This window comes from Eleginops maclovinus, chromosome 3, assembly GCF_036324505.1.
Source record: "Eleginops maclovinus isolate JMC-PN-2008 ecotype Puerto Natales chromosome 3, JC_Emac_rtc_rv5, whole genome shotgun sequence".
Taxonomy (NCBI): Eukaryota; Metazoa; Chordata; class Actinopteri; order Perciformes; family Eleginopidae; genus Eleginops; species Eleginops maclovinus.
In genome coordinates this window covers 17,676,678-17,692,295 of record NC_086351.1, presented here as the reverse complement: position 1 = coordinate 17,692,295, position 15,618 = coordinate 17,676,678, and the positions used below count along the sequence as shown (strand labels likewise).

Genomic DNA, 15,618 nt, shown 5'->3' with positions numbered 1-15,618 from the left:
AGCTGAAGGCTTTAGAGTTAAAACAAAAACTGATGCACTGGTTCAAAAAGAGTGTTCAGTTGTGCGACTCTATCTTTGTGATCTGCTTTTGTATACTTCACATATCAGTACTAATTCTTAGTTGCTGTCATTTTTCCTTTCTTATCACCCTACAGGTATGACTACAGAGAGATGCTGTACAACTCCACGTTCTGTCTGGTTCCTCGAGGAAGACGGCTGGGGTCTTTTCGCTTCTTAGAGGCTTTGCAGGTCAGTGACACATGCATATGTTGCTCATTGTAGCCAAGCTGTAAATAAACCACCATCCATTACGGTAGATGCATGACTGTGATTCAGAACACATGCACAGATACTGCAACAGAGTAAATACCACAAAGAACAGAAGGATGTAATTAGATGTATTGTTTAAGTTTGACCCAATTTAAACCCAAATCAATGGCTGACCCACATAGATCCATAAGGTACATTTTGGCAACTTGGGTTGGCCGCTGAACATATTGAAAAAAAATAAGTGTTACTGGTTTATAGAAACCTTTTATTGCGTCAGCCCTGAAGCTGCGGTGACCAAACAATAGAGCCATTAACCAGGGAGAATGGAAAAAGTGATGCCTCTAGTAGCTCTCTTACCCACATTTAGTCATCTTGCTAATGTGCTGCCAGTGTTGATACAGCTGCCTCTGACTCAGTGTCTTCGCCGGTTACCCTGACATATTCAACTTTTACTACTAACTTTGCATTTATAATACGCTTTTTATTTTGGTACAGACTCCAACTAGTGACTTGAATTCCGTATGGTAATTCCCACTTACTGCCTCATTCTCACACTCTGCCTCCTCACTTGGGGGTACAGAGATGTTCAAGCTTCTTTTGGGACAGTGCTTAGCTATACTTAAAGAGAGTTCATTCAATAAAAAAAGTTTCATTTTTATTCATTCCTATACTTCCTTCTTGTGAGAATAGTGCTTATTGAATTACCATTTGCTTTGATTTGAGTAAATACATAGGGGAGCAGGGAGGTGAATGCCTCTGTGTTCAATTAGATTTCCCGTCTTAGCTGTTTTCCCTTCTCCAGTGAGTAAAGTTACAAGCAACAGTGGTAAATAACTCAATATTTTTCTCATAGTTAATGAAAAGCAACCAAATTCTTGGTGCTATTTTCCTCTTTGTGGGTGGCTTTTTTATCAGCTCATGTAAGCTGTACTCCTGGGAAAAACTGCTGTGGAATCGTCAGGTAAGAATGCATGGTTTTTTTTGAGAAAGTAGAATAGAATGATGACTTCTGAGTTCAATTTGGGCAGCAACTCTTTATTGACTGGAAAGGGGCGATAATTGCACCACTCAGGAACCAGGAGTTAGGCGATGTCAGACAGCAGACTGATGACCAGGTGAACGGAAAGTGGAAGTCCAACAGCAGTGGAAGAAACATGCAAAGGTTGTCTGGAGAGCAGAGTTGCCTCATGGCCTGGAGGTATCGGTTTATTCACTGCCTTATGCAGGAGCTAAGGAGAACAGGCTGACACTGCTGTATTCGTTACATTGGCTCATCTGAGTATTCAAACAGGCCAGATAGGAAGCTGTGGGAAGAGGGGAACTGATTTGGCAGATAATGAAGAGTGCAATCTGGCAGGGTGAGGGTGTGCAATGCAGGTGCCATGACAAGCACAGAGTCACATTGATGAACTCTGTTAGGCACGTGTTTTGCAAAATGTAGGAAGTTCATGGCAGTCAGTTTTATTAATGAATGTGTGCGAGTGATGTGATGAGGTGGGGAGAGGATTGAGCTACAGGAGTCTAGTTCATTAGTGAGAGCAGATAGGTAGGGAAAGCATGGCACGTTTGAGCAGATTGCTGCCTTTGCTAACGACACCGAGGAGATTAGACTGCCGCAGCACGCTGATGCAAGAGTGTTTGAGCTTGGACGTGCGTGAGCATGTTTAGTGACCAAGGCCAATCAGGGAATGGTACCCCCGCTTAACAGATTATAGGGCCGGTCACTGACGTCTGGATGCTGTACTTTTCAACCCTTAACAAACACACACGTCATGTGATTTCACATGAACGTTCACAAACATGGATACACACTATGCAGTTTCATAAATCTCTCACACATTGGGGATTAATGTCTTAGTATATGTTGTTCTTCCTTTCCACTGAACATAATCATTGTTTTTATAAAGCCGCACTGCAGAGTTACTCATCAAGGTACTTCAGCAGTTCTGTAGTTAATGGAAATGTGTTGGAAGATATGTTTCCTCTATTTGTTCAAGTGCCGGTTTTATTGCTTTGGAAATGGACCCTGCACGCTGATGACATGGGTTTGCGGAGCATAAGCCTATTGGTAATATCTTTTTAAGTTTATCCTCTGTATCCAGTCTGTCTTTATAACATTTCTTTTAGAAATACACACTTTACCTCAAGCATGTTGTCGGGATGTTCCGTTGGATATAAATATTTTAAGACTGGTGACACATGGGACATAAGAGCTGTTTTCTAGCTTCACTCAAACCCATGGTATCAATCGTCCTGTCATTCATCAGCACCACATTGTTCTCACTCTAAAACTAGGATAGGTTAAATGCAGAGTTTACATTTCACTGCGTTTGCTCTGCAGAGTGCATTACTTGAAACAACAGGCCAATCAAATGACTCGATTCAATAGGCCAACAAATGACTCGATATCACTGGCCAATGAATTGCTCAATAAGCCTCGTCAGTCAAATAACTTGACTTAAAGGGCCAATCAAATGACCCAATGTGATGGGGGAAAATCATCAATCAAATAAGTAAATAGACCTCACATTCAAATGCATAAATAATGCCACCCTTTTAGTCTTCTGTTGCTCCTTGGAATGATGTTTTCCCGAGCAGGAGAAATCATCAAGAACACAAAATGTCTCACTCAATATAAAGCGTGACGGTTTTATTCAAAATATCACCGCATCCCTCTATCATGTGTGTTTTTTCCAAAAACAGACAGCAGGTCTTATCTAAGAAGTAGAAGATTATAACTGCTACAAAGATCCAGTCCACATTATTTTTTTACTTAATTTTATTACGTCCTGTAGAAACAATTGGAAACTTGGACCAACAGCCATCCAATACCAGTAGTTCCTTTGATTTGGCTCTGTTAGAATGTTGCAAATCAAAAGTGAAAGTAAAAGGTTGATTACAGGAGAACAATCAAAGCCTCTGATGGGACCAACAATGGTGACATTACATATTAGAGTCAAACCGTACTTAGATCATGGAACGTCTCTACACCCCTGATTTGTTTTTATAAATACATAATTTCTTGTTGATGTATGTCTGCATTTTTACCATTTATGATGAGAAAATTAATAAACAGTCTATTGTTTGTGTGTTATTGCTCTTACAGGCAGCGTGTGTGCCGGTGATGTTAAGTAACGGCTGGGAGCTGCCGTTCTCAGAAATCATCGACTGGAATACGGCCGCTGTGATTGGGGATGAAAGGCTGCTATTACAGGTAGGTTCAGCTGCTACTACAGTAGAGACTAGAATGACTTGACAAAGCTTTAGTCCACCCTGCTGAAACTAACCAACAGAAAGAATACATCTGTGCTGCTCCACTGTATCATTCACAATGCATCCTCTTTTCTTGATAACAATGTTTGTGAATAAAAGGGTTTTTAATTCAGACTGCTGCCTCCTTAAACAACTGTACGCTGTATAACAGATTTATTGTTTATGACAGGCAGTCATTGAGGCAGATCTGCTACTTGTTCTGCAGTCAATGCATTTTGTGGGTGAATTGACCAGAGCCATTATAATTCAACAAGGCTAGACTTCTTTTTCTTTTTTTATCTATCTGATTTAATATGCTAACATTGATTTCTTTAATTCCCAGATCCCCTCTACAGTGCGCTCCATCCACCCAGACAAGATCTTGTCCCTTAGACACCAGACCCAGTTCTTATGGGAGGCGTATTTCAACTCTGTAGAGAAGATAGTGCTGACCACACTGGAGGTAAAACCACAATTTTAATATATACAACTCATTTCATTTGAATATAATTGTGAATTGCTATACATGTACATTATTTTCCTATTAAAAAACAAATGAAAAGGGGCTAATACCCACTACGTGCCTGCTTTTAAAATGACAGTCATTTGTGTGTCAGTATTATGCACTTTATAACAGAACCTGCTGGGTTTTTTTTTTTTATCCAGTAATTTAAAATGTAAGATGTTCCTGTTATTCGGCTTTTGTTCAGCTTAAATTGCAGATGCACTCAAGCTTTTTTTCATATATGTTTTCAAGTAACTCAACCCTGTGTATCCCGCTTACTGACTTTGAACCGACATCTTACAAGCACAGACTGTGTAGTCGCAGACAGACAGTAATACCCAAACTGCTCCAGCCTAGATTGAAAACCAAGAGGGATGATATATATAGTTAAACTCTGCTGTCATGTTTTTGATGCTCTTGCTGCAGCTTTTGCTATCAATCATGTCAGTAGTTTGTTCCTGTCAGACTCCATTTATCTTTATTCTTTCTAGTGAGTAGCAGGCTATCTTACAGCTCTAGGGCTAGAATTATAAACAAGTAAAGATGAGGGCATGAGGAGAGAAAAAGGATAAGGGAGCAAAACAGAGAAACAGATAGGTTGTGTAAGGCAGGATTTTTCACTGAAGTCATACTTGAGATTCACCACAGCCACTATCAGCAGTGGCCAGCAGTAGACTTCTCAATTACAACTGGTAGGTGAACAGAATGTTGAAAATATGCATGTTTCAGAATTTGACTTGTAGCTTAAGTTTATTTTATTGAAAGTATGTTTGAATCTTTATTTGAACAAACTGTTCATTTTCAGTTGTGTTACACATAAGCCTCATTGCTGCCTGTCTGCAGTCTACACCAGTAGCTGCTGTCCTCATATAGGGTTACAGGGCCTCTTCCCAGGAGGAAGAAGTCAGGGCACTCAAAGGCAGGGCTGGATATTTCTCTGTCAGCAGGGTACAGTTACACCCTGAAGAAGCTGATCTTTCGATCTGTTTACACTCTCAGTATCTTAACCTCGTTCCAACACATACCATAGTACGAAGATGGTAACATGGCAATGTTTTGGCTTCAGGTTTAACCAATTAGTGAGCCACCATTAGCCAGGAATTCTACATATTTTACTAATAACAAGCTGAACATTAATATTCTGTTTATTACCACTATATCCTACAGGGTTCACGTTCCTCTGTTGCTAACCAATAGCTCCTGAGAATGCTTAATGTTTTATTAAGGTATCTTCTCTCTCTTTGTAAGTGGAGTGGGAAAATGCCTGCAAAGCCTGCAGACACACTGCGTGTGATATCTGGCCAAACAAACATATAAACTTGTCAATTCTGTTTATAAGATTATGGAACAGCTGATGCCAAAACACTTCTTTCTTTTTAAATACTGAATTGATGTCACCGTGTAATTATATTCTTTAAGTTATTAAGACATGACAGCATAAGGAAAATTAGTCATTTGTGGTCGTTTGCAGGTTTTTTGTTTATTTGAACTGATGTGTTTCTGTCTTTAGTTTACTACAGGATATGTCAGCCCTCAGTTTCCGTACAACAAAAGGCGGACATCATTAAGGTTTATTTTAAAACGAATACACATGGAAGACCTTTTAACAAAGCTAATTTAATGTTGATGTCTGTCTTCTGTTACACTGTTTGTACAAATATATTAGCCCTTTGATGTCTTTTTTCAATGCCTCACACAACAACAAGGATTATTGTAATCATTTGACTATTATTTGCCAATTCCAATCATTGAAACTTTACAGAAAACTTTGGATCCATTTCTCTTTTATCCAGATCATCCAGGACCGGGTAATGCAGCACACCTCAAGGAGTAACCTCATGTGGAACAGTCTGCCTGGAGGACTTTTCACCCTTCCTCAGTACTCCACGTACCTGGGAGACTTCCCCTTCTACTACGCCAAGCTGGGTCAGTTAATTAGTCGTATATGCAGAAAAAAACAGCGCTCGCGCTCCCTGTGGTTTGATAGACTGATTTTAATTTACGACAAAACACAGGAACAGCTGGTGCGTGGCAGCTGTTGGATACACGTAAAAATTAACTTGTGAATCAGTGACATTGCCACAAGTGAGGCAGTATATCTTTATTTATTCATGATTTGTCACACCGAGGCTCACCAATTAGACCTGCCGTGTTGCCATGTTGTATTTGTGCTTGGCTAATTGGCCAGATATGGGGCTCTATGCTGACATTGGGATTTGGTTAACTGGCACCTTTTCCTTTACAAGCCTAATTAGATCTGTTCAGCTGCACTGTGTGCCAATTCAACACAGATTGAAGTAAACAAGCATAATCTTGAGATTCTCAAAGCTGTCAAAGAGATATCACAAGTTGTAGTTTGTGCTGTTACTAATAAAACTGTAGTTAAGCTTAGCACAGGTCCAAGTGATACTACTACATGATCGATTTACACATTTTCTCTGGTGCCTTTATGAATTGCTTTTGTTCTTACTTTTGATGTTTCCTGGCTGTTTTCAGGTGTTAAACCATACACCAAGTTTACAGCCATCGTTCACGTGGTGAGTCCCCTGGTCTCCCAGTCCCAGCCAGTGATGAAGCTGCTCCTGTCTGTGGCCAAATCCCAGTACTGTGCTCAGGTAATCCAAACCCAACACACAACAAAACATTACCCACCATTTATACTACCTCCTGTTATCCTTTCACCTGGATGCTATATCTTTAAACTGTTATTGGTACTGGATTTGTATCTTTTTAAATTGTGTAATTTCTAGATTTTATATTTAATTTTTATATATTTTTTTTAATATGCATGATTCTTGAGTGAAATGTACATACACTCACACACATATATATATATATATATATATATATATATATATATATTAACATATAAAGCTACCTTTGGCTCTTTGCTGTAACAATCGTACATTTCCCCTCTGTGGGACAAATATAGGTATTCTGGATTATTTTTTATTTAAATTTCATTTGTGATGTGACACTCAAAGTCAGAGGGAATGTTTTTGAAACATTAATCACATTATTATTCCAAAATATGTTGAAAAGATCATGTTTTGAATTTGTTAAGAGAATCTGCACCAAGCAATGCATTTGTTGTATGTAGAAAATCATTTGTATGCCGGGATTGGGATATCGCACCAGTCCATGTTCATTTATTACATTTCTAATTGTGAAACATTAGATGTGAGAAGATGCTCCAGAGAACTATAATCGAGGCAAAAATATTTAATAAATGAAAACATTAAGAGTTTCGAACACATTGTTTTAGGGACAGAAGGGAGGCAAAGCTATACTATAGCAAAGCGCCCTGTTGGAAATTCATGTTCTAAAAGTTCTTCACCTGAAGAACCATGTGATGCACAGCTGTCAAACATCAGATCTATATATAGCAACTTTAATTTATCAGTGAATATATATATTAAAGGCTGTTTTGGTTATTAAAATGTGGTTTATGGTGGTAAGCATTTGAACTGCTAGGTCTCTTTAATGTTGTGGTGGAGGACTGGTTGTCATGTGTACAGTCAATTCTGTACGTAACTATTATTCTGGCATTTTCCAAGCTCATCAAAAATGTGGATTTGGTTTTTCTTGATTGAAAACTGCATAGCTAGCATAAAGGTGTCAGAAAAACACGTTTTACCATTTACAGTAATACAGTTTGTCACTGTCTTACAACTGTAGCTGGTGTGACAGTTCTGAAAATAGATCTGCAGTAGAATCTGCACTGGTCTTAAAAAGGGAAGTAAATACAAATAGAGCTTTGAATTAATGCACACAAATTGATCTGTACATATAGCCAGACATGTATTGTCAAACATTTACAGGCTGCTATTTCAACATATTTGTAATTAGGTGTTCATACATGGGTATGCAGGTGTTGTGTTCTTGATGACGGCTAACTTTTATTTCCCCTTTGTGCAGGTGATCGTTTTGTGGAACTGTGACAAGCCGCTTCCTGCCAAGCACCGCTGGCCTGTCACCTCAATCCCTGTCATCGTTATAGAAGGCGAAAGCAAGGTAAAAAAAACAACCTAGACTTCTCTTATTAGGCAGCCATTTCACATTCAGCACTAGAAAACTTTCAGTTTAATTTGAATTCAAGATAACTGCAGGCTCCTTAAAGTGTTAAAATGTGCAAGTGTATGATGTATCCTGCTGCTTAAATTCAGAAAAAAACAGGACTATTCTCTTCAAATTGGAATAAGGACATCAATATATCTCATTCCGAGCTTCAGGTCCAATTTGACTTTAAGTACAGTATAGCTTTTCAATTACTATTCATACCATTTGGGTTTTCTTGGATTGCATTTGGAAATAGTTGATGTGATTTATTTATAGAAACCCTCCCTTTCATAGTTTCTTTATTCAAACCCACAGGGAGAAAGAACAATGTGACAAAAAATGTGTCCCTCAGGTTTTTCTACCTTATATTCACTTACTAACATATTGAAGGACCATTTGCCAATGAGGTCTCAAACATAATCAGGTAGAAAAAGCAGAACTGAAAAACAATAGTCATGCATTTTAAGCAGTTATAAAATCAACATTCTCATACAGTGCATGATAGTTTAAAGCAAGATGAGACATCTAGTTTTATTTAATATGTATGGGATTTGACTGACAGGCTGTGTATAGAGGCTCAGCAGGGATTGCAATCCTGATTTGCTTACATTGAAGCTAACGTGATTTCTCATTAAGTGTTTGTTATTTCACCTGAAGGTTAAGTAGTGATGTGGCTAACACATATGATGCTGTCAGGGATAAAAACGTTTCAATATATTTTGAAAGATAACATTGTGCACGTGTATTTTATTAATTGGAAACAACTTTGTAAGCAGTTGGTATGCATACTCCTCTGGATGCATGTCAGAATCAGGAGCTGCTGGGCTAAATTTCTAGCTGTGAAAATGCAGTATTTCTGCTGTCCTGGGTCTTTTGTCAGCATGTGTTTTTGAATCTGCTGTCAAGATGAAACCGCTCTGTATCACAAACAGAGATTAAGAGACAGGTACAGCTGTATGTCAGGCACATTATATGGGCCCTGTTCATATCATGACTATTGTTGAGCTGCAAGGTAAAGCTTTTTATTCTCTTTAGGCAACCACTCACATTTTTCTTCTGTGTTTTTACGTATCATACCAGGTGATAAGCAGTCGTTTTCTGCCCTACGACACCATACCCACTGATGCTGTGCTCAGTCTGGATGAGGACACGGTGCTCTCCACCACAGAGGTCAGGTCACCAGGACATTTACATTTCAATCATTTTAAATCGAAATCACATGCTGCATACGTCCTTTTTTAACAATTAGAGTGGTGCAGGGATGATGTGTTTTTGTAGGCTGACCCGGAGGTTGACATCGAGCTTCAGCTCAGCTCAAATTTAAAGCGACAGTCACAGAATCAGCACTTCAGGAACAGGGCTGAAATAGAGGGGTATGAGGCATGCTACAATGGGTGATCTGTTTGGTATTTTGAGCAAAACAATTCACAGACAAGTTTTGTATAGATATTGCCCTATTATATTGTTAAAATATAGAATAATAGGAGACCTTTAAGCCACTTCTTCACTAGTGGGGCTATTTGCCGACAGATTATATGTTCTAGAACAAAACGTGAGAATATTTCTGGCATCCAACAGAAACTCATTCTAAAAAACATGCATAGACGAGAAACCCGAAACGTGTAAAATGCTAACTCATTCCTGTGTTTAGCACTCATTCCTGCACCACTCTATATTATAATCACTTCTGATACAGTGGGTGTAGGCCTTATATATTCCCTCCCTCTTTCTGTCTGGCTCCAGGTGGACTTTGCCTTCACAGTGTGGCAAAGTTTCCCAGACCGCATCGTTGGCTACCCGGCCCGCAGCCACTTCTGGGACGGCAACAAGGAGCGGTGGGGCTACACCTCCAAATGGACCAACGACTACTCCATGGTGCTGACCGGGGCTGCCATCTATCACAAGTACTGACACACTGTCTCTGCTTCTGTATTGTATTTTAATCTTCTGTGTCAGTTACTTTTAGTTCAGTCCTAACACAATCCACTCTGTTCTGTTCTCCCTTAGGTACTACCACTATCTGTACACCACCTACCTGCCAGCCAGTCTGAAGAACATGGTTGACCAGATGTCGAACTGCGAGGACATTCTGATGAATTTTCTGGTGTCCTCTGTGTCTAAGCTACCACCCATCAAAGTCACCCAGAAGAAACAATACAAGGAGACCATGATGGGACAGGTGAAGCACAATATTTATCTTGTAAAACACTTTCATAATACGAATGAAGGTAGAACAGGCACTTCTTTCACAGTTTTGGGGGAAATTACTGAAAGTACACTGTTGAATTTATCTGGGGAGATAAAAAATGTGTTGGCAATATAATACCTATACTTGGAAAACAAGCTTTTAAAAAAAGAACATACAGGAATTCTTTCCTCTTAGGAGAAAACCTTGAAAAATGTTCACTGAGACCCTTGCTTTTCCTCAGTACTGTGAGGGCGATTGGCTTTTAGACAGCTCCACTTAAACCCTAAAGTTTTAATTGTTAGAACAGATCGTTAGTCATATGTACATTTATATTCAAATGATTTTTTTTGCATTATTGCCTTAAAGAAACATTTGGGAATAATTACAATAGGCTCTGGAAGGTCAGAATAATTTGTAACGCATTATTCATGTTCCTCTTTCTCCCTCCCCCTCCTATCCCCACCCTCCAACCCGTAGAGCTCCCGGGCGTCTCGCTGGGCCGACCCGGACCATTTCGCCCAGCGTCAGACCTGCATGAACAAGTTTGCCAGCTGGTTTGGCAGCATGCCCCTGGTCCACTCCCAGATGAGGCTGGACCCGGTCCTGTTCAAAGACCAGGTGTCCATACTGCGGAAGAAGTACAGGGACATCGAGAGGCTATAACCCTCCAAAGCCCCCCCGCTCCCTGGACACCACAAAGGCGGGGCGAGGGGGCGGACACGTCGAGAAGCCTTTCCATGATCGCATGGCTGCATCAATGGAGAATTAAATGGAACTGAGGAGGAAACGGGAACACATGCGGAGGACAACACATTCAATAGTCTCCTCTTTGGTGTCCATTTCTACCCTTCCTCATGTGTGTGTTGAGGGAAAGCTGAGCAAATATGTCCCACTAGGACTTTTTGAAAAGGCTAGACTTTGATCTGAAGTGGCCAAAGTCACAGGGTTGGAAATCATAGGTTGCTGCTTCCTTGTTGAAGCAGTGGCAACCTCCTCCCAAATCCAATGTACCCCCACACAGGTCCCTGAACGTTTTTAATGAGAGAATATGATTGATGATTATGACTATGAAGAGGATAACTCTATTTTGGATTGTGTTTAGCTATTTTTTTTATACAGTGAATGAATGGCCAGCACTACTCTCTCTGTATTGTCCTAACTGAAACCAATAGCAGGGTGGGTGAAGAGAGGATGGACGCCCCGCTCTCACAGACCTGAGTTACGATCTGATATTCACAGTGCCTCGAGTTTATCTAACGGCGTTGGGATCTGGGAGAAAAAGACACGTTGCAGAATGAGCACCTTGGTCTTGCTGCTTTCCATTTAGTTTTTCGTGATTTGCTTTTAAATTGATGGAATAATGGTTCTTGCAGTCATATTTCTGAAGTAAAATAACATTCAATTTGTATTTAGTTGACGAACAAAATAATGTGCCATTCTGAATATTTTTAATCAGCATCAGACAACTAGCTAGACTCACTGAATTTGCTTTGTGCAAAATGATATCTACAGGAAGTAAATGGAAATGCAGTAATTGAATTGGGTTCTGTATTTTAATTTTATCAAGCAGTCTTCCTTATGTCTCTTCTTCAATTTAAAGGCTTATATGAAAAGCATGAATTAGTAGTATGTGCTGGCCTGGAGAATAATGGGAGGTCACAAGAGTTGCCTTGGTTAAAAGAGGATGAGCTTGCTAAATTCGGCCAACCATTTGTCTGTTTTAAACAATAATAATAAATACAAGGCAATGAATCTCAGTTTGCTTAGTTAGCAAGGGATATTTATACACATTGATTGTTTTTATGCCATAAACCCAATTTCCTTTTGTCCAGTGGCTCAGGCTGACAAGTGACGTGAGCTATCTCTGCTTTCATCTAGAAGCATCAAACAATACTTCAGTCACAGCTGGCATCACAACAAAAACATTACTCTATTTCCCCCACAACAAATATGACCAGACTGACAAGAAATCTGAACAAGCAATTATTGAACATTTTTTTAAAAGGCATAGGAAATGTTGAGCTATGACAGCAGTTTTTCTAATTTGTAGTATTCCTTTAACATAAACACATGAAATAAGAAGCCTTTCAATCTTTAGCAGAATGCAGAATTGTGTCACACATTTTAACACTAATTAATCTCAGATGGATTCTGATTGGTATTGTGCTTAAAATGTGAAACCAGGATGTTCCAAGTATATTTAATAATTCTGTCGTTGTCATATGTCATCTTGATCTGAGACTAATTTACTGCACATTGGTATATTGAATAGCATTGGGACTTGTGTTTTTTTTTGCTGATGGATCACAGGGCTAATTCATTCAATTAACTTTAAAATCTTTGTTCCAAATAACAATCACGCTTAATTTTGATTATGCCTTGATGCGTCATATCAGCTTATCCAAAGTAGTTACACAATTTAATGGATTTAAAATGAGCACCTGTGTTATAAAATCACTGATCTGTCAGCGAAATATCCCTCTAAAGCCAGCAACATTTCTCCAGAAAAATCTAACCACGCCTTCTGTGGGAGATTTAATTTTGTGACATAAACTTCACCATAAAATGTGCCAATAGATCATAAATAATTTTAATTTTAAACCTTTTCATCTTACAAGGATAGTCATACAAGTGATGCCATGAATTCCCATTTTTGTTTGGTTTATTAAAAGTATTTTCCTGTCTACATAAGAAAGTAAAATGGGTGAGACAGAGGGGAAAGGAAAGGAAGGGGTATAGGTGTGAGAGATTTGTGCTGCGTGGTGATATCAGCTTCACAGCAGATAAACAATCCCTAATGAACACAGTGCTATCAAGACAACTGAATATGGTCGTAAAGAGAATCACATTTCAGAAATGAACTTGGTGCAATATTTAAGTGGATATTTTCTCTATCTTTCTCCTTCCTAATGTTTTGTTTCAGAGGGCAGGGGGTTTATATATTGATGTGCCTTCAGAAGAAATACAGTTTTTTCTCATCTGGCTTGTGCAAAAACAGGTCCTTGTTTTCATTTCATTGTCTTTTTTTCTTTATCGATATCCAGTAACACATAAAGGCTCCCTAAATGATATTGTTTAACACTGGAGCGCTACCAAGACTTATCACCACATCTGATGCTGACATTCCTGCCTTTTCTGTAGTAGGAACTTGTACATGTACCACACGCATAATTCTCTCTTGCACAGTATTTGTGAGACAGGATGTCATCCCCACTGAACCTCTGCCTGCTTCTTTCCCTCTCTTCTGTAACTGCAGACCTAATTTTATAGAGATTAAAATGGAAAGATAGAGGAAAATTCACCATTTTGTAAAATAATTTTATAAAACAAAAACAAAAACTCCAATAAAATGTTTGATTAAAATTTTTATTTGCGTGTGTTTTTGGCTGACCAGTGACCATGTGTGTTTGTCATTGAATCTAACTTAAGATATTACAATAACACTTGAAATTCTACACTGACCTAGTTGTCATCCCTCTCCCTCTCTGACCTGCTAGTAACACATTTTCAGGGATCCCAAAACACATTTCCCGTGTTGGGTTTATGCACTGCACCCACTGAGGGAGAGCCAAACTAAATAATACCTTTAGCTTCCTTCCTCCTTGTGCGTGTGTGAACCTCTTCCTATGCCAAGAAACTGCTGTGTTTACATAAATCTGTGTCAGGATGATCGGTTTAGACACGCTGCAGAAATAACAGCATCTATCCAGGATGATCCCATGGTGCATGAGAGCTGCCAACTCAGCTGCAGCAACAGCTACACGAGAGATTGCTACCCCCAAAACATACGCACACACTGACACAAAAACTGGGCATAAATCTCAGAGGAAAAAGCTGTGCAGTATAGAAAACTGGGCCTGTGCCTTCACAGCATACATTATCGAGTGACACACTGAAAGGAAAACATTTGGACAATTCTGAATGGTCTGTGGAACAAATCAGGAGAAAATCTCAGAGATCCAGATGTGCAGATGCTTTGTTGCACAGAGTGGAAGGGAATAAGTGATTTTTGGTCAACCATGAAGTGAAAACACTGCGCTGGGGAGGTAAATCCACTGCCAAAGGTCTCCTTGTGTGAGTTAACAGTGTGCTAATCAGTTCAACGTCTCGTGGTCCTACTGAGGAGATGTGTATCTGCAGAGGAGATGGATCTCAGCATGCATGAAGTCAGTTCCCCACTGAAAGAGTTAATACTGTGACTCCAGGCCAATTTTGAGAAATGTCCTTCCTTTTCTATCAGCTTTACATCACATATTAATGGAGCATGTTTCAAATCAGTTATAGTTTAAATAAATTGAAGGAAACCCATCACTAAGTGTATTTGATAAAAATCTACCAGTACATTATATACTTAATGAGCATAGAAGGTCAAAACAAATGTAATGTTTGCAGTGACAGTACTACAGTATGTCATACAGTGCCTAATAACAAAGTAGTTACAGAAAAGTAGAAGGGGTTCCCTGTGGAGATATAATTAAATAAATGAAGATTAGGCACATTATGGCACCATTAGTCAGAAACAATTCATTTCCTAGGAATAGAGCTCCCCACTCAGCAGTTGCCTAGATAAAAAACAGACTTCTTTAGCCTACATTTCTCCTGATTGTGTTTGTGTATACATATAAGATTACTTTAACAAATACAAAGCAAAGCATTTCATACAGCTGTGCACATAATAATATACTTCTGTTTGGTATGTAGAGATAATCAGATGTTCAGCCTTTGTGACTCACACATTGTGCGTCAACACAGTAGCTCCTCTAAAAGCAGGCAAGTATAGAAGTGGTTGCTTTCTCACAAGCTGTTTAGACAACTCTGTCAAATTACAACAACAACAAGCATTCAGCTATCTAGTTAAAATTATCCTGTCTAGCAGATGGCAGACCAAAAGTGTGTCACCATCCCGATATGTGCATCTTTGTGTTAAAACATGTCATATAGTCATTTCTGTGCATGCTTCAGAAGAAACTAAAGATTATGATTTAAAATGATCATAACAGTATTACATTAAAAGCTCCTTCCATCAGGTTTTGTATTAAACATCGTTTTATATTCATTTTTCTCTCTCCTGTATCTGTCTGCTTTCAATTTGGGAATGGTGTAGTAATTTGGACTAGATCAATATCAAATTAATCTCACAATGATCCTGTAAGTACTGTATGTGCAGTATTGGCATGTGTAGGAAAAGGGGTTTCTGTTTGATTCTGAGCACATTTGCACACATTACTTCCTCTAACATAATGAATGCTTACTGCCAATTTTATTTTCCTGGGATAATGATGCATTATGTGACTTTACATTGTTTTCAATTTGCGATGTAACTGCAGATATCCAGCTTCGCATC

At 39.0% G+C, this 15,618-nt stretch overlaps 1 protein-coding gene across 1 annotated transcript in view; it reads left to right on the top strand.

Annotated features, from left to right (window-relative positions):
* Positions 1-13,643, top strand: part of LOC134861875 (exostosin-1a-like) — a 35,415-nt gene extending 21,772 nt beyond the window's left edge. The window contains exons 3-12 of the mRNA XM_063879448.1: positions 156-249; positions 3,377-3,484; positions 3,866-3,985; positions 5,821-5,953; positions 6,524-6,642; positions 7,946-8,041; positions 9,167-9,256; positions 9,830-9,990; positions 10,094-10,265; positions 10,752-13,643. Coding sequence (XP_063735518.1) covers positions 156-249; positions 3,377-3,484; positions 3,866-3,985; positions 5,821-5,953; positions 6,524-6,642; positions 7,946-8,041; positions 9,167-9,256; positions 9,830-9,990; positions 10,094-10,265; positions 10,752-10,937 — 1,279 coding nt within the window. The 3' untranslated portion in view covers positions 10,938-13,643. The remainder of the gene's footprint in view (positions 1-155; positions 250-3,376; positions 3,485-3,865; positions 3,986-5,820; positions 5,954-6,523; positions 6,643-7,945; positions 8,042-9,166; positions 9,257-9,829; positions 9,991-10,093; positions 10,266-10,751) is intronic.
* The last annotated feature ends 1,975 nt before the right edge of the window (positions 13,644-15,618 follow it).